Source organism: Panulirus ornatus, chromosome 21 (genome assembly GCF_036320965.1).
Source record: "Panulirus ornatus isolate Po-2019 chromosome 21, ASM3632096v1, whole genome shotgun sequence".
Classification (NCBI taxonomy): Eukaryota; Metazoa; Arthropoda; class Malacostraca; order Decapoda; family Palinuridae; genus Panulirus; species Panulirus ornatus.
In genome coordinates, this window is record NC_092244.1 from 7,126,455 (window position 1) to 7,146,669 (window position 20,215).

At 38.4% G+C, this 20,215-nt stretch overlaps 1 protein-coding gene across 13 annotated transcripts in view; it reads left to right on the forward strand.

Annotated features, from left to right (window-relative positions):
• The window catches only part of LOC139756326 (uncharacterized), a 164,852-nt gene that overhangs the window by 28,762 nt on the left and 115,875 nt on the right, over nt 1-20,215 (forward strand). For 7 of the 13 annotated variants that reach the window (XM_071675644.1, XM_071675648.1, XM_071675649.1 and 4 more), the window contains exon 5: nt 3,361-3,585. In XM_071675644.1, coding sequence (XP_071531745.1) covers nt 3,361-3,585 — 225 coding nt within the window. The remainder of the gene's footprint in view (nt 1-3,360; nt 3,586-20,215) is intronic. The other 6 variants (XM_071675657.1, XM_071675654.1, XM_071675646.1 and 3 more) reach the window with 1 other exon arrangement.

The window sequence follows — 20,215 nt, forward strand, 5'->3', positions numbered from 1 at the left end:
TGATAATGCCTGGTAGAGAGAGAGAGAGAGATCATATTCAGAAAATGTCATACTGATTATAGTGCCTATATATCATCCAAAGGTCTTTGACTAAATACCACACCATTGTATGGTTATCTTGATTTGTCCAGCATAAACAGTATATTAGAAATGCTAGCAGCTTTTTCAGAAATGCACAATTCGGTAATATTTGGTTGGGAAGAAATATCAGTCATTTGTGTTTTTTCAATACACTTGAATTATGGTTCAAGTGGTTGACTGTTAAGATTGGACACTGAACAGTAAACATATGAGATTTGAGGGCATGGCAGGATATCAGTAGACAAATTGATAGGCACAAAAATCATTGGTAGTATGGAATGTTCTAGCACATCAGTAGTGTCTTGATTTGAGGGCATGGCAGGATATCAGTAGACAAGTTGATAGGCACAAAAATCGTTGGTAGTATGGAACGTTTTAGCACATCAGTAGTGATTTGCACTTATGCATGGGTAGAATTGACTGGTATTACCTTCTATGAGTGTATGTACTGTTCATTACCGCTGTATCAAAGACCCTAAATTAAACAACTGGCTTTTACTTGAACCTCATGCTCCTTTTATGAGGGCTAGTTTTTAGACTTAGGGTCCTCTGTCCTAACTCTGCAGGCTGGCAGAGGGGTTAATCTTGAAACCATGTTGCCATCATGCATAGCTATTTAGTGCTTGAATTAGTGTTGGAGTTCATGTTTATTTTAACACACATGACTCAAGGAGATGTGTATCTGTGAATTGACTGCCTGTATTTTATTGGATGTAGCCCAAATAAATGAAAATGAAGTGAAAGTTAACAGAAAATTGTTTTTTATCTATCTGTCTATATCTCTGATATCCATTCCAATTGGTAATCCCTCAAAGGGGTGGCCACAGCAACAGTCTCTCCATAACTAAAGAACTCCAGTGCCACTTATTAGCCTTTAGTGCCTCACCCTTAACAGGCCACTGGCAGAGGACAAATCTTGTGCAGTATTTGCAGAGGCTTCTACCTAATGTTCCTAATAACTACTTCTATCTAATTCTCCTACCTGGTACTTCTACCTAATGTTTCTATGTAAAACTTTTGCCTAAATATTCCTACCTACTGTGTCTGTCTACTGCTCTTAACATTTTGCCAGAAGGCAGGGCTAATGAATGATGCTTACCATAGGAAAAGCTAGAGTTATGAAGAATAAGCTGCATGAGTTTTCACATATGAGTTTGGTACCATGCAGATAATGAAACCATGAATGGTGCTTACCATAGGAAAAGCTAGAGTTATGAAGTATAAGCTGCATGAGTTTTCACATATGAGTTTGGTACTATGCAGATAATGAAACCAAGACTGGTTTTCTTTTGAATATTTTTGTAGTGTTTCCATGTATTTTTCTTTAGTTCTCTGATATGGCATGTCAGTGATCATGCCAGCTTCCTTGATGGGCATTCTGATATTTTTGGTTGGTGCATTTTTGGAATATTCCCTGTTATTAGATTTGATTTAATGACTCTGTGTCCATCTTGTTGAGTTGCTTGTAGGTTTAGGAGGTTTAGGATGTTTCTTTTTTTCATTTTTAACCTTTATTGTTGTCAGGCATATAGTATCATGTCTCTTTCTGTCTGTCTTCTTGTACTAAATAGTTTACCTACTTTCAGTCTTTCTTGGTAGTTCATTTGCTTTTGTCCATTGATATTACTTGTTGAGTGTTTATGAATTCCATCTAGTTTGTTTATTTCAGCTTGCTTAACTGACAACCATACATTGCAGCAGTATTGAATTTTACTTTTCATGTGTGCTTCAAACATTTTCATCATTAGTTTTATGTCTTTGATTGCAAATTTCGTAGTAGCACACTATTCATTATTTGGCTTGAGAACTTGAACTTATTAGTGTTATTTAGATTCATAATTTTTGTTCATAAATATAAATGCAACTTACCAGGTATGCAAAACAAACTTATACATTATAATTCAAACATTCTCTTTTGTCCCCTCAGCCTGTATGCAGTGGCATTCTACAGGCATTCCCCCAGTCCTCTGACACCTCACCATAATTCATACATACTTAAGAAATTCTAACTAATCAACAACACAGTTACCTTCTTTCATGGGATATTCATATGCCATTTTGCTACCCTTCGTCTTACACTAGGCATTCACCGCCTCTTCTCTTTTCACTAAACCACATGGCCTGACGTTCATTTCTCAATACCTTCTGAACCCAAATAGCCCACATCTGCAACCCTTTTATCTATCTAACAAACAGTCCCTCAAAGTAATTATTACTATGAGTATTTTTTTTCATGCATATTTGCCATTTCCCACAAGGTAGCAAGGTAGCTTTAAGGACAGAGGGCTGAGCCTTAGAGGAAATATTAGAGGGGGATGTTATTCCATGTGTGGCGAGGTGGCTATGGGAATGAATAAAGGCAGACAGTGTGAATTGTGTGCATGTGTATATGTGTATGTGTCTGCGTGTGTATATATATGTGTACATTGCGATGTATGGGTATGTATATTTGCGTGTGTGGACGTGTATGTATATACATGTGTATGGGGGTGGGTTGGGCCATTTCTTTCATCTGTTTCCTTGCGCTACCTCGCAAACGTGGGAGACAGCGACAAAGCAAAATAAATGAATAAATAAATTATTTTGATTATTGTTATTATTATTATTACATACACATACATACACATGTATATACATACATGCCCACACACGCACATATACATACCTATACATTTCAATGTATACATACATATACATACACAGACATATACATATATACACATGTACATATTCATACTTGCTGCCTTCATCCACTCCTGTCACCACCCCGCAGCACATGAAATGGCATTCCCTCCCCCCACGTGTGTGCAAGGTAGTGTTACGAAAAGACAACAAAGGCCACATTTGTTCACATTCAGTCTTTAGCTGTCATGTAATGCACCGAAACCACGGCTCAATTATTATTAATATTATTATTGTTATTTATCCCTGGGGATAGGGGATTAAGAATACTTCCCACGTATTCCCTGCGTGTCGTAGAAGGCGACTAAAAGGGGAGGGAGCGGGGGGGCTGGAAATCCTCCCCTCTCGTTTTTTTTTTTTTTTTTTTATTTTCCAAAAGAAGGAACAGAGGGGGCCAGGTGAGGATATTCCAAAAAAGGCCCAGTCCTCTGTTCCTAACGCTACCTCGCTAATGCGGGAAATGGCGAATAGTTTAAAAGAAAGAAAAAGAAATTATTGTTATTATTGTTATTATTATTATTATTATTATTATTATTATTATTATTATTATTAATTTGAATTACTTACTCAAATATTTTGTTGAATATTGGTTTACAGAAGGTGTGGTGGGTGATGCCCCTGTAGAAGTTGACACTGGTGGGACAATGAGTGGTGGAGGTGTTCCCGGGGAGGATGACATCCGGTTGGACCGAAGAGAAATGAAAAGTGAACCAGGTGATGCCATGACTGATGTGTACAGTGAATCTTCTGAGATGAGCACTGACCCACAGTCACACTCTGGCGAGGGTATGGATCCGCGGCAACCTGTATTGTATCCTATAGGTTAGTGGGCATGCTAATTTACGATACATCAAAACAATTTCACTAGTTAGGCTTAGCTTCTACACTTTTAAGCTGTTTACTGTAATTAAGAAGTTTATAAAATCCATAAGAGATGGATAGCATACTTTAATATATAAGGGAAATGTAAGAGAAGCAGTCATTCACCTGAAAGATAGAAAAGTTGGGATTTTGATTGTGAAATGGTGAAGAATGGAGGTGAAGCTGCTATTAAGTGTATTTGGGAATTGTGAATGAAAGCAGGGAAAATTGGTTATATGCCTGAAGATTAGAGAAAGACATGTATTATGTTTAAAGGGCAGGTGTATGATAAGGATGGAAACTTATGGAGGAATGTCATCATAGCATGGTTAGCAAGTTCTTGGTTGGACTATGAATCATCATGTAAGAGGATGAGAGAACCCCATGTAGATCATAATTTTGCACTTGTACATTTTTTCTTATTTTTCACTGTGCTTTAGGTAGCACCAGGAGCTAACAAACAATGGCCTTGTTTGCTCACATAAACATCCTTGCTAGCACATATGATATATTGGAACTAGAGTGTTCTACCCACAGTCCAGCCCCACAGACTATTCCATGATTTCTTCCACCACTTATTCTCTGGTTCATCCTTGGGACAGAATGTTCATGTCATCTTCCTCATTGATCCAGTTCATTCATTGTTACCGAACTGCACCTGCTTGTGTTTATGCTGTGAGTGTAAAGTTACCTTTGGCAAGGTTGTATCTTGATCGAAGAACTTCTCACTCCAAAGAGCCCGTCCATTCCTTGTTACTGATTTTATCACATTCTTAGGGTCCTTTGGGGTTGCATAGTAAAAACAGGAAAGTTATTTTTTTTATATACTTCTTTGCTTTTTCCCATTTATTTATACTTGTTTGCTTTCTTCCATGTTGATGAGGTAGCAGAAGGTGCTGGCAAGGAATGGCTTTATTCAATTACAGTCCACATCTAACTGTCATGTGTAATGCTCTGAAAATAGAGCTCTCATCCACTACCAGACTCCACAGACCTTTCCATGATTCTCTTTGTCTGCTTCATATTCCCTGGTTCAGCCCTTTAATGGCTCATCACCCCTTATGTACCACATTACTCACTTTGCTCTTTCCTATGCATGCCTCACACTTTCCTGCATGTTCAGGCATTTTCACTTCATCCTTCCTCTTCCTTCTCAGTTTACCCCGTTCTTATTTGATTAATGCTCCTCTGCATATTTATCTCAAACATTACATTTCTAACTCATTGAACCTATTCTGTGCAGTGCCATCTAGAGCCCACACCTTGCATCCATACACCACATACATATCTTTGCGCTAAGACCTTCCCAAACCATTTCTCCCTTATCCCCTCGAACTTGGTTTCACTCAAAGCCAGGACATCCAAGTTTGTCTTGTATCTTTCCCTTTTTCTGATCCTGGTTACGTGCACCATATGTAACCTCAGGACCACTTTCATATGTTTTTGGCAGTTTGAGGCTGTGTAACAATCAGAAGCAGTGGAATGATTAATTTCTTTGAGGAGAGGTTCCTTAGTGATACTGTACCCTGTAAAGTCAAATGATGATTATGATACAAGCTTTCCCAAGATGACTTTTATTTTGATACATGGTGTCATGACAAATTCCAAGTTTTTGTTTGATGCTTAGTTGATCCTTAACCCAATTGAATGCAAAGTGATGGGAATGGGACATTGTCAAATAAGGCCTCATTATAAATACTTTTCTGCAGGGAGTAATTCATTGTGTGAAACAAGGGGAATCCAGGGTGGTTGTGACCCTCCTGTATGTACATGAGATCCATGGAGATCTGCTGTACAAGGGGTTGATGGATGGGTCCTGTAAAAACCCTAGGTAATAGTTTTCATATCTAAAGCTTTCATGTTTTGATATATATGAAACATGTATAGCAGTTAGAAGGTTGCTACGACTGTCTTTGAATTTGGGCCATGAATTAACAATGGTGAAAATTCCTTTGGTGATATATGGTGATGAGTTTTTTCATTCTTTTGAATTTTTATGACAAAAGTTTGGCAACCCTCAGTAGCTTGCCACCTGCCAGTACAGATAACTTGAATTTTCTATCAGTAACTCAGGCCATGCTGTTGCTACAAAAACTAGCGAGGCACTCGATGGAAACTAACTATAGGTCTCAAGCAAAATGTTCAGAAAATTATTTTGTACAGGAGACAGAGAAATACCAGGGTTGTGATGAACAGCAATTTTTGTTCCAGAAACATTATGACTTCATCATATTATCAGTGGCTAAAACAGGGAAATATTGTAATATATTGAAATTATTCTCTAAAAGACAAAAAACAGTCTTAGAACGTTACGTCAAAAAAAAAGATATCATGCCTCCATTATGATTAAAGGAAGCGAAACATATTGAACTGGGGCTTACTTGTTCTAGTCTTCTTCACCATTTCCCGCTTTAGTGAGGTAGCGTTAAGAACAGAGGACTGAACCCTTTAGGGAATATCCTCACTTGGCCCCCTTCTCTGTTCTTTCTTTTGGAAATTTAGAAATGAGAGGGGAGGATTTCCAGCACCCTGCTCCCTCCCATTTTAGTCGCTTTCTACGACAAAGGGAATACATGGGAAGTTTTCTTTCTCCTTATCTCCAGGAATAACTTGTTCTTGTATATAGTAATACTAATATTCTGTTTATTAGTGGAACAAAAGTCTGTAACGTTAGATATGTCCCGACTTAGAAGGATAGATCTGTCTTAGAAGGATAGTGTACAGATCTGAACGTTCTCATAGTGCTGAGTGAGGAGGGGGGCACTTGGGTTAATAACAGCTGGTTGTGCTTAACTGACCCATTTGCTTAACCATTCATGTTTTGGAGGCTTGCATGCTTTTGCCTACATATTGTGCATGGCAATTATGGCAGACAATACAAAGAGGATGGATAAGAACAGTTCTGCTGGAATGGGGTCTTTAACCCTCTAAACTGTCAATAAAGTTTAATGTCTACTCCAGTACAACCCTCTTTTCTTCAAATTATATGAAAACATTCGTATCATAACAGAAAAAGAAATGAACAATAGAAAAGTAAATTTAGTCATGTAAAATCAATAGACAGGTTATTGTGCCATCAGTATTATAGGTAATAGTGAACAGACTTTTTTTATCATGTTTCTTTTCTATCTTATATATTGCTTTTTTTCTTTCACTGTCATTATAATACTTAGAAAAGCAAATGGATTTGTATGTAGCATTTATGGACCTGGAGAAGGCATACGATAGAGTTGATAGAGATGCTCTGTGGAAGGTATTAAGAATATATGGTGTGGGAGGCAAGTTGTTAAAAGCAGTGAAAAGTTTTTATCAAGGATGTAAGGCATGTGTACGTGTAGGAAGAGAGGAAAGTGATTGGTTCTCAGTAAATGTAGGTTTGCGGCAGGGGTGTGTGATGTCTCCATGGTAGTTTGATTTGCTTATGGATGGGGTTGTTAGGGAGGTGAATGCAAGAGTTTTGGAAAGAGGGGCAAGTATGCAGTCTGTTGTGGATGAGAGAGCTTGGGAAGTGAGTCAATTGTTGTTCGCTGATGATACAGCGCTGGTGGCTGATTCATGTGAGGAACTGCAGAAGCTGGTGACTGAGTTTGGTAAAGTGTGTGAAAGAAGAAAGTTGAGAGTAAATGTGAATAAGAGCAAGGTTATTAGGTACAGTAGAGTTGAGGGTCAAGTCAGTTGGGAGGTAAGTTTGAATGGAGAAAAACTGGAGGAAGTGAAGTGTTTTAGATATCTGGGAGTGGATCTGGCAGTGGATGGAACCATGGAAGTGGAAGTGAATCATAGGGTGGGGGAGGGGGCGAAAATTCTGGGAGCCTTGAAGAATGTGTGGAAGTCGAGAACATTATCTCGGAAAGCAAAACTGGGTATGTTTGAAGGAATAGTGGTTCCAACAATGTTGTATGGTTGCGAGGCATGGGCTATGGATAGAGTTTTGCACAGGAGGGTGGATGTGCTGGAAATGAGATGTTTGAGGACAATATGTGTTGTGAGGTGGTTTGATCGAGTAAGTAATAATAGGGTAAGAGAGATGTCTGGTAACAAAAAGAGTGTGGTTCAGAGAGCAGAAGAGGGTGTTTTGAAATGCTTTGGTCGCATGGAGAGAATGAGTGAGGAAAGATTGACCAAGAGGATATATGTGTCAAAGGTGGAGGGACGAGGAGAAGTGGGAGACCAAATTGGAGGTGGAAAGATGGAGTGAAAAAGATTTTGAGTGATCGGGGCCTAAACATGCAGGAAGGTGAAAGGCGTGTAAGGAATAGAGTGAATTGGAACAATGTGGTATACCAGGGTCGACGTGCTGTCAATTACTGAACCAGGGCATGTGAAGCGTCTGGGGTAAACCATGGAAAGTTGTGTGGGGCCTGGATGTGGAAAGGGTGCTGTGGTTTCGGTGCATTGTCACATGACGGCTAGAGACTGAGTGTGAACGAATGTGGCCTTTGTTGTCTTTCCTAGCGCTACCTCGCACACATGAGGGGGGAGGGGGATGTTATTCCGTGTGTAGCGAGGTGGCGATGGGAATGAATAAAGGCAGACAGTATGAATTATGTACATGTGTATATATGTATATGTCTGTTTGTGTATACACATGTATACGTTGAGATGTATAGGTATGTATATTTGCGTTTGTGGACGTGTGTATATACATGTGTATGTGGGTGGGTTGGGCCATTCTTTCTTCTGTTTCCTCTACCTCGCTAACGCGGGAGACAGCGACAAAGCAAAATAAATAAATGAATAAATATAATATGAAGTCTGTTGGGGATGAGAGAGCTTGGGAAGTGAGTCAGTTGTTGTTCGCTGATGATACAGCGCTGGTGGCGGATTCATGTGAGAAACTGCAGAAGCTGGTGACGGAGTTTGGTAAAGTGTGTGGAAGAAGAAAGTTAAGAGTAAATGTCAATAAGAGCAAGGTTATTAGGTACAGTAGGGTTGAGGGTCAAGTCAATTGGGAGGTGAGTTTGAATGGAGAAAAACTGGAGGAAGTGAAGTGTTTTAGATATCTGGGAGTGGATCTGTCAGCGGATGGAACCATGGAAGCGGAAGTGGATCATAGGGTGGGGGAGGGGGCGAAAATTCTGGGAGCCTTGAAAAATGTGTGGAAGTCGAGAACATTATCCCGGAAAGCAAAAATGGGTATGTTTGAAGGAATAGTAGTTCCAACAATGTTGTATGGTTGCGAGGCGTGGGCTATGGATAGAGTTGTGCGCAGGAGGATGGATGTGCTGGAAATGAGATGTTTGAGGACAATGTGTGGTGTGAGGTGGTTTGATCGAGTAAGTAACGTAAGGGTAAGAGAGATGTGTGGAAATAAAAAGAGCGTGGTTGAGAGAGCAGAAGAGGGTGTTTTGAAATGGTTTGGGCACATGGAGAGAATGAGTGAGGAAAGATTGACCAAGAGGATATATGTGTCGGAGGTGGAGGGAACGAGGAGAAGAGGGAGACCAAATTGGAGGTGGAAAGATGGAGTGAAAAGGATTTTGTGTGATCGGGGCCTGAACATGCAGGAGGGTGAAAGGAGGGCAAGGAATAGAGTGAATTGGAGCGATGTGGTATACAGGGGTTGACGTGCTGTCAGTGGATTGAATCAAGGCATGTGAAGCGTCTGGGGTAAACCATGGAAAGCTGTGTAGGTATGTATATTGCGTGTGTGGACGTGTGTATGTACATGTGTATGGGGGCGGTTGGGCCATTTCTTTCGTCTGTTTCCTTGCGCTACCTCGCAAACGCGGGAGACAGCGACAAAGTATAAAAAAAAAAAAAAAAAAAAATGTTATGAGTAACATCTGCAGGATTGTTTTATAAACTGAAGTAGGGGAATTTGGTTATGACATCAATCTGATTTTGCAGTGCCTCCCTTCCATGTCAGGAGGGGTTCCTGGGCTATTGTAGATAGATACATGAATAAGATGAAGTAAGATAAAAGAAGAATTGATGGTCATAATCAAGATGTGAGGGGATAACTGATTTTGGGTTATGTTTGAATTTGAGTCACCTAGCCAGGAGGTACTTAGGCAGACTTGGAAATTTATAAAACAACAAAGAATTGAGTGGGAGAAAAGCAAAGAATGCAGCCAGAAGGCAAAAAATGGAAGATACCAAGTGAGGCAAGAGAATGGAGTATCTCTGCTGATACTGCAGGGAGGTCAGGAGTATAAAGTGATGGTAATGCTAGACTTAAAGCAAAGTATACAATTGCTCCTGGAATAGTGTTAAGTGGTAAAGAGCATGAATTGAAGGATTGTATAAAGAAAAACTCCTAATATTGTATGAGTGGTAGAAAAAAGGTCACACTTGTTCTGTCCACGGGGTACAAGGTAATGAGGAGGAAAAGAGAAGACAAAGGAGATGGATTGGCTTTCCTAATAAGAAGGAAATAGTGGAAGATGGCCCTTACGTGCTTCATACTAGGAGGAGTAACTGTAAAAAGGAATTGCATGGTGATATTGATAATTATATAATCCTCAGGAGAATTTTTACGATCCTTATCATATACACAATAATAACAATGAAGAATCTATCAAGATGGTATGTGAAGCAGTAAAACATGCAGCTTTCGAAGAATCTATCAAGATGGTATGTGAAGCAGTAAAACATGCAACTTTCGGAGAGGATGAAGTGCTTTTAATGGAGGGTTTCAGTTATAAAAAGATAGACTGAGGGAATTTGTATTCTCATAATGACAGGGTGGGAGTCATGGAGACAAAAGTTTTTAGTGTTCGTGCAGGAAATTTTCCTATACCAGCATGTCAGTGAACATACTAATGTGAGGGACTGGTGTATTATCATTACTATATCCCATTTTCACACGTTAGCATACACATTGAGAATATAATGTACATCAGTTGGAAAAAATAATCATGTTATTCTTAAGTATGATTATTTATAGTATGTAGGGTAGTTATAAGAGCAGAGGTGAGACAAGACTAATGGAAATTTAATCATGGATACTACATGAACTCCTGTTTCTGTGGTAACATAAACTGGGAAGTGGGGCTCACTGCCAAGGAACCTGGGCAATATGCTGAAATGTTCTGTGAAATTTTCAAAGAAAGAATAGGATCATTGGTACTTCTAGCATTACATATAAAGGGAGATTAAGAAAGAGGGAGGCATGTTTCTTTAAAACATGTCAAAAAACACAGAAGCCTTGAGATTTGCTGTTGGGAAGGTGTAGGTGGCATCCAGTTTGCCAGTATGGACCTCCATGTTGTAATGTTTAGCAGTTTTGACCGAGTCACCTTGGGCTTGACTGCATGAATTTGAATCTTGGTTGCAGCAGTTTGCCAACACCCAGAGAGATGGGTACCTGAACTAGGCTGGAGTATGTGTGTGTTTATGTGTGAGCATACTTAAGAGTAGAGACCTGATACATGTTTATATAAAGTAAGAGATCTCTTTCCTTGTAACACAAATAGTAATCACAAATACTAATTTCAGTATTTATGAGGTATAAGAGAGCAAATGATTATAGCAAGATGAGAAAAGAGGAACAAAGAAATTTTTTAGAAAATTTTGTTTTTATGGACAAATAAGGAGGAAATTCAAAACTTATCCATAAATTCATCAGGAGTAATTTTTCAGTTAAAGAGGAACTAATCAGCCTAAGGGATTCAGAGCAAAGAATTATAAAGGATGATGTAAGAGTATGTGAGGAAATGAATGATAAGTTCAAAAGTGTTTTCAAAATGAAGACACTATATCCCCAATGCTACTGAGATGGAATGGGGAGGAAGTCTCATAAAGCATTGAGATATCTGGAAAAGATATTAGTAAAATACTAATGGGTTTTGACCTATACATGGCTCAGTTTATATGAAATTTTACCTTATGTACTGAGGATATTCACAGTGTTTAAAGCGTCCCTGCAGAAAGCAAAGTGTCAAGGTAGTTGATAGGGGCAGACACCACATTTTTCTTCAAGAAAGGAAACTTGGAAGAGGCATTGAACCACAGATTGGTCTCAGTGATGATTGTGGTTTGTAAGGTACTGGGAAAAGTATCATATTTTGCGGCATATAAAACTCATTTATTAGACACACCCAAAATTTGGTAGAGAATATTTTGGAAGAACATGTTGGATCATATGTAAGGGTTTAATGCTCTTTTGTTTGACACATATAGAACATAAGGGTGGGTAGTGTTTGGTAGGCAGCCACTGACCAGGGAGATATATTACTGGTACTACCCACCTGGTTATCAGGAGAGTTAGTGATGGCTGCATAGTGAGCCAGCACTTCAATGGTTGTGAATTTGACCCAGGTAGCTGTCATATCTTTCTGCACTCACCCACATGTGTACTGCTGGCATTCTGTCCACAAACATACAATTGCTCCATGTCACACGTAGAACTTGACAACACTTAACTCACAAAACTCATTCTTTATAACTCTAGAGGGTCCCATGGTGACCACTGTGTGCTAGCCCTGCCTTTCGGCAAAATGTTAGGAGCAATAGATAAAAGAAGTAAGTAGGAACATTAGACAGGAATGCTAGGTAGAAGTAGTTGATAGGAACATTTAGTTGTGAGCATTAGGTAGAAGTAGTAGGTTGGAACACTAGAACTTTGGGTAGAAGCTTCTGGAAACACTGCATTAGAGTTGCCATCTGCGAGTGGCCTGTTGAGGGTGAGGCATTAAAAGGAGATGGGGCACTGGAATTCACCAGACATGGAGACTCTGAAGCTGAAGCTACCCCCGCTACCTCCTTGAGGGAGTTCCGAAGGGAATTATTCATACAACACACAACTAAGATATGAAACAAAACATTCCTATATTCCTATATTTATTATTAAGTGCTTTTCTCAAAAATCTACAGTTCCTCAATAAACTTGATACATACATTCCTGAAGAATGTTACTCTGAGTGAAACTACTCTCAGTGAAACCAGCTTTATTGAGACAATGTTGTACATATGTTCCTAAGGAATATTTCTTGACTCATTTTCTCATATATGCTGTTTTGTGTGTTGCTTAGGGACAGATTATCAGTGAATAAATAAATCACTTTACATTTATAGACAGGACATCATCGTCTTTATCACGTTAACACATCCAGTTTCAAGTCAACATTCTAAGAGTGGCGGATAGTGCAGGATCACCACCTTACCATTGTTGTTTGTATATACTTTAAATACATGTTTGATACAGGAATTACCTGTTTATTAATTTTTTGATCTTATGGCATATGGAAAAATGTGTGATGTACATTGATATTATTAAAAATACTGGACTGTGCAATGAATGTTTCAGAACTCTTGTAGAATGATTATATGACAATTTTCAAGGGATTCTCTTATAAGAATTATATTTTTAATGTATTTATTAGTGAGGAAAGTGGGTTGGGGGAAGAGAATTGAGTATACCCCCATTGGTATTATCTTTATACAAGTCTTTAATGGGGATAAGGAACATCATCCTACTGCTATTTTGTAATGGGATTTTGTAGTAAGTTTTAATTAGTTAATTATTCATTAATTTCATGATTGTAGTTACAAGAAAATTGATTGAGATTCAGGCTAATACCATTGCTATAGTTGTGCTAGACCTGATCCTCAGTGTATTAGGTGCAAGATGTCTTTTGGAAGGAAAGCATCTTATGTACTTCAAAATGTGGTCATTAGAAAGCAGATGCAGAGAAGATATTATATGCTATCTGGGAAAGTAGTTCATGTGTAATAAACCTTTTAGATTTTATGAGAGTTAGCTTGGTATTAGACATAAGAGAAGACTGGATGGATTGTTTGTATCTGGACTGCGAGAAAGACTTTGACACTGGACCTCATAGGAGGGTGATCAAGAAGCTGGATCACTTCACAGGAATAAGGAGGAAATTTTTTTGATAGATAGATTATCCTAGTAAAAGGGAACAAAGGAAGCATTATCTGAGAGCCTTATCATAGTGGTTGAGTTCAGTTTTAAGATGTTGCATGATTCTGCATTGGGACCATTATTCTTCAAATGACTTGTACTTGAATATGAATGCAGATGACATAAAGGCCAAGAGAAAGTAAAAAACAAGAAGGATTGTGCCAGTTTATAAGGGGACCTAGGAAGGTATCAGAGATGGTGTGATATATAGTTGAAGTTCAACCCAAATAAGAGTAAAGTATTAAGGATGAGTCCCAGTAAATGATGGCCTCATTAGGAATATTATGTAGCTTGAAATAAGCTGCAGAAAGGTGCTACCAGACTCTGCTAGCTCGAGGTTACATTGCAAGGTTGTATCATTGGGAGTACAGTCTTGTCTGTGAACTTGAACTTATCACTGCCAAGGAGTCTACATTTCCCTCCTACTGGAAGAAGTGCAGCTTTGGTTTACAGGAGCCTTTGGAAAGGTCATGGAGGACAGCAAACTCTTTCATAGAAACTGAACTTGGGGAATTATAAATAAGTAAGTAAGCTGCAGAAATAGAGAGATTGGGGAGTCATCATTGTCCCTAATCTATTACCATAGTTTGCACCGTAAGGAGAGTGGTTCAGAGGACCAACTGTCTTCTGGTAAATATCAGAATTGTGTTCAAGTTTATGGATATAGAAATATTCAGCAAACTGTTTGTATCCTAAAGAAGGCCAAAAAAAGGAAAATGCTTCTCCAGTTTGGTCACCACATCTAAAGCTCAAATTGCTAAACAGAGAAGGGCCAGAGGTGGGCAACATAGATGGTACTAGAATTAAGGGAGCTGAGTTACAGGTAAAGGCTAGAGGCCCAAAGTTTACCCACCATGGAAGAGAGAGAAGATTGAGGGTGCCCTGATTACAACCTTGGTATATTTTTATACCGTTGTAATGACGTAGACAGTGAACATGAAATAAACCTATTCACTGTGTATATTACATTTATGTGTCTCTCTGATTTCATATGATATGTCAGCTGTGTTAGTGTTTCACAGTATTTTTAGAATTTAATGTGCCAAGCTGCTGCTTGTTATCTTTCAGTTTGGGATAGATTACACTACACCTAGGGGGGATATATCACAAAATATATCAGTTTATGACAGTGAATTGTAGGTTAATGAGATGTTACTCAAAAAACAAAAGTAAAGGAAATCTTTACAGACTATATATCTGATGACGATAAAAGCACCTGTCATATTATTACAAGGGTAAGATTTATGATTCATATTCAGCCTACAAGCTCTTATTATCAAGAGAAAGTAATGATTATTGTGTATGATGATGAAGAAGTTTTCAAATTTTTGTATTGGCTGTGACTATATCTGCTCTTTTGAATGGTCGAAACCCAAAAATTAGTTTTACAGTGGTTCAAGGAAAATGAAGTTAGAATATAAGCACCGTGTGTGGAAAAGATTATTAAGAAGAAAAAGACATGGAAAGCTGAGCTTGTGATTGTGTAAATCTACAAGTATATTGATGTGATGAGCAAATTTACTATGAGGTGTGGACAACTGTTGTGGCCTGGCTCAGGCCAGCCATTCCAGTTCTACCTTCTGTGGTAAGGCTATTCAGCTGTATTATATTGTCCATTTTATAGATTATGTTTTATATGAAATATTATAGATCATATACTACTTGTGTTTTAATGTTATCACTTATTGGCGTTTGTGTAAGATTTATGATTTGGTGTTTACTTTGTTATAGAGCAATCATATTCATACAAATGAATGTTGAAAAATATTAAAACCAAAAACAGCACCTTAATTTTAAGTATTGTGAATTATACTATAGCAATACGTATTATGATTGCCTCATTATAATGGCTTTGTAATTGTAAAGTTTTTTGAATATTTACTATTTGGCATATCTAGTAATACAGAGCAAAACAGTCAAAATGATGAATACAGAATTTATGTTGTGGTGGTTGTAATTACCTCAAGATTTATCACTTTGTAGTAGTAAAGATATATAATATTCATGGTTTGATGTACACAGTATTATAGAGCAATCGTGTATGTAAACATTATAAGGGCAAATTGAAAAATATCGTAAACATTTAAGTCATGGCAGTACAATATGCCTTAGTATAATGGCTTTATAATTGTATTACTATTATTTACAGTTTGGTAAGTGCAGTACTGTAGACCAATCATATATGAACAAAAGCTTGTATGAAAAAGCATTGAATGCCTAAAAGTTGGTTCACTAAACATCTTCTGTAGGTATTCCTTTGGGTTTTGCTCCCTAGAGCTGGTTACCGGTTTGCCCCTACCAAGCACTAGCCCACATAATACTCAGCAAGCTGCTGTGTCACATGATCATTTTTTGTCCATTGGCAGCTCTAAGGGGTGTTGTTTTGATAACTATTTCTTTCCCACACCTTGAAGCTTTGGAACTCTCTAGCTTCTAGTGTCTTTCCTTGTAACTGTGAACTGACAGTTTTTTTTTTTTTTTTTGCTACTTGTAAACATGTTCTGTTGACTCTTCCCTTGCAGTAACCACTCTATATTGCAATTAAGGCCTTGCCTTGACGTGGACTTTTGTCTGTGACGAGTCTTCATATTGAAAAAGTATTTATATGCTATGGCAGTAGCATTTACAGTGTCTGCTAAAAACCTTGTCTGCCTCCGCAAACTTTGTCAAAAGTGATGTCACACTTACATTTAGATACTTTATCATCTCTCCTTTGGCCTTTATTACTACCTGCAGATGTCTGGGCATGTTACTGGCAATGTTCCAGAAGTGTTGTAGGTCCATGTTTTGGGTCCATGGGATCTTCATCTGAATGAGGTATTGCAGGAAACGGCTGCTTGAGCATGTGTTCTGAGTGCCCAGTGTGCCAAGAAATCTCACGTGTTCCCACATTACTTACATCGCTCCGAGAACCTTTGCCCCCTCCCCCACTCTGTGACTCACTTCTGCTTCCATGGTTCCATCTACTGCTGAGTCCACTCCCAGATATCTAAAACACTTCACTTCCTCCAATTTTTCTCTATTCAAGCTTACATCCCAATTATCTTGTCCCTCAACCCTACTGAACCTAATAACCTTGCTCCTATTCACATTTACTCTCAACTTCCTTCATTCACACACTTTTCCAAACTCAGTCAGCAATTTTGCAGTTTCTCACCTGAATCGGTCACTATAGCTGTATCATTGGCGAACAACAACTGACTTACTTCCCAGGCCCTCTCATCCCCAAGAGACTGCATATTTGCCCCTCTTTCCAAAACTCATGCATTTATCTCCCTAACCATGGCGTCCATAAACAAATTAAACAACCATGGGAACATCACACACCCCTGCCGCAAACCGAAATTCACTGGGAAGCAATCACTCTCCTTTCTTCCTACTCATATGGCCTTACATCCTTGGGAAAAACATTTCACTGCTTCTGTCAACTTACCTCCCACACCATATATTCTTAAAATCTTCCACAAAGCATCTATATCAACCCTATAGTATGCCCTCTCCAGATCCATAAATGCTACATGGAAATCCATCTGTTTTTCTAAATATTTCTCACATACATCCTTCAAAGCAAACACCTGATCCATACATCCTTTACCACTTTGGAAACCACACTGCTCTTCCCCAATCTTATGCTATGTACATGCCTTCACCCTCTCAATTAATACCCTCCCATCTTATTTCCCAGGAATACTCAGCAAACCTATTCCTTGTAGTTTGAACACTCGCCTTTATCCCCTTTGCCTTTGTACAATGGCACTTTGCATGCATTCTGCTAATTCTCAGGCACTTAACCATGATTTATACATACATTAGATACCCTTACCAACCAATAAACAATACAGTCGTCCCCTTTTTTTTTTTAATAGATTCCACTGCAATACCATCCAAACCCAGTGCTTTGCTGGATTTCATCTTCTGCAAAGCTTTCACTACCTCTTCTCTCTTTACCAAACCATTCTTCCTGACCCTCTCACTTTGCACACCAACCTGACCAAAACACCCTATATCTGCCCATTCTGTCATCAAACACATTCAACAGACCTTCAAAATACTCACTCCATTTTCACTCTTCATCACTACCTGTTATTACTTTCCCCTCTTGCCCCCATCACTGATGTTCCCGTTTGTTTTGTCTTACGCATGGTATTTACTTTCTGCCAAAACATCTTTTTTATCCTCCCTGAAATTTAATGATATTTTCTCACCCCAACTTTCATATGCCCTCTTTTTCAAGCAGACACTTGTGATACTTAGCCTCAACTCTTTGTTTTGCTCTAACTCATTTATTATATTTTGTAATACATATGTTCTTCGTTTCATTTTTTCTTACTGTACTCCTTTTCGCAATCTATTTTCAAGCATTGTTTTGAAAATAGCTCGACACATCTAATTGGAAATCCAGCTTGTATGGCAACAGTGAATGGGTTAAGGAAGAAGCTTGCCAGAAAGAATATAAAGAAGTACTGTATACCCTTATAGAATTCATATATCCCCGGAATGTAAAGAAGTAGTGTACCCGTATGGAATTTGTATATCCCCTAGCTCAAGCCATCACTTATGACATTTAGCCTTAGCTCTTTGTTTTGCTCCAACTCATCTATTTTATTTTATATACATATGTATGTTTTTCTTTTTTTTTTTTTACTGCACTCATTTTCACTATCCATTTTTTTCAAATATTGAAGATAGCTCAACACAGCTGATTGGAATCCAGCTTGTGTGGCATCATTGAATGGGTTAAGGAAGAAGCTTGCCAGAAAGAATATAAAAGTACTGTACTCTTATAGAATTCGTATAGTGGATGATTGGAATAACCTGAATGAAAATTCAGCAATTGCAGACCATACAAAAGTTTTAAAAGTTTTATGATATTAGAGATGGTTCAAGAGATGAAGTATACAAAAGTTTTATTACACCAGAGATGATTCAAGAGATGGGATCCCATGAGCATACAACTCTCTCCTTGTACACTACAAATAGGTAGTTACACTCACGCACAAAAAAAAAAAAAAAATGACAATAGTAACTAGGGAATAAGAGCATTTTGGTATATCAGTATATGATCCTCCAAATAATTTCAGTGAACCAAAACAAATACACAATGATAGCAGTGAAAGAACATTCAGGATGGTATATGAAATAGTGAAACACTCCTTTGAGATGGTAAGGTACTGAAAATGGGGGATTGTTATAGAGATAGACTGTGGGAATTTAGATTTTTTTGGTAATAGGGAGTCATGGAGACAAATTTTTAGAGTGTGGACAGGAAAATTTCCCACACCAGCTGGATGAGAGAGACTGACACACCATCATTATTAGGCCTAATCTTTACTCATACTTTCATGGATATTGAGAAGATTTCATTAAGAAACACCAGTTAGAAGACATCATTTTGTAATGCTCAAGTTTAAATGCGTGGTAAAAGAGGACAATAATTGAGCAGAGGTGAGACATAAAATAAGGATATAATCAGGGAAACTACACAGCTCTCAGTGGTTTCTTTGGTAATCTAAATTGGGAAATGGAATTTAGCTGTGTAGAGAGGTTCTGCTGATTATAGTTGCTTGTGACCTAGGCATCTTCCCCTATCAGTATAACATCCCATCCACTTTGAATGAGGGAATTAAAAGGCAAACTGTTCAAGTATGTTGGGATTCCATACATTGCAAACTGCTCAAGTATGGCTGGAGTCCATTTATGGTGAAGTGCTAAAGTGATTCAAGAGAAAGCAAGCAGTCTCTTTAAAGATGAAGTAAAGAAGGTGGATCATTTAACAGTGAAAAAAATCAAAGCAAATGCTAATTTGCACTTAGTGCATAGCACTGCCTAGGATGGTAGTTACGAGACGTACAGATATTTTCCACTATCCTCTCATAAATAATTAACCCTTCTGCAGTCTCATGTACGTGAGATATCTCTGTGGTAAATTTAGATATTTCAAAAGTTACAAGGCATAGGACATTTTATCCACATGGTCTGGTACATTTCTTAAGTGCTTGGAGATAATGTACACACACACACGCACACACACACACACACATATGCGGGTGCGCAAAACCATGAGGAAAATGAAACGCGATAAGTTCCCAAGTGCACTTTTTTGTAATAATCTCTTGGGAACTTATTATGTCTCATTTTCCTTGTGGTTATATGCATATAGTAGATCACGTGCATCAACATGACCTCTTCCAATATATAGATATAGAGATGGAGTGAGTATTTTGAAGGTTTGTTGAATGTGTTTGATGATAGAGTGGCAGATATAGGGTGTTTTGGTCGAGGTGGTGTGCAAAGTGAGAGGGTTAGGGAAAATGATTTGGTAAACAAAGAAGAGGTAGTAAAAGCTTTGCGGAAGATGAAAGCCGGCAAGGCAGCAGGTTTGGATGGTATTGCAGTGGAATTTATTAAAAAAGGGGGTGACTGTATTATTGACTGGTTGGTAAGGTTATTTAATGTATGTATGACTCATGGTGAGGTGCCTGAGGATTGGCGGAATGCGTGCATAGTGCCATTGTACAAAGGCAAAGGGGATAAGAGTGAGTGCTCAAATTACAGAGGTATAAGTTTGTTGAGTATTCCTGGTAAATTATATGGGAGGGTATTGATTGAGAGGGTGAAGGCATGTACAGAGCATCAGATTGGGGAAGAGCAGTGTGGTTTCAGAAGTGGTAGAGGATGTGTGGATCAGGTGTTTGCTTTGAAGAATGTATGTGAGAAATACTT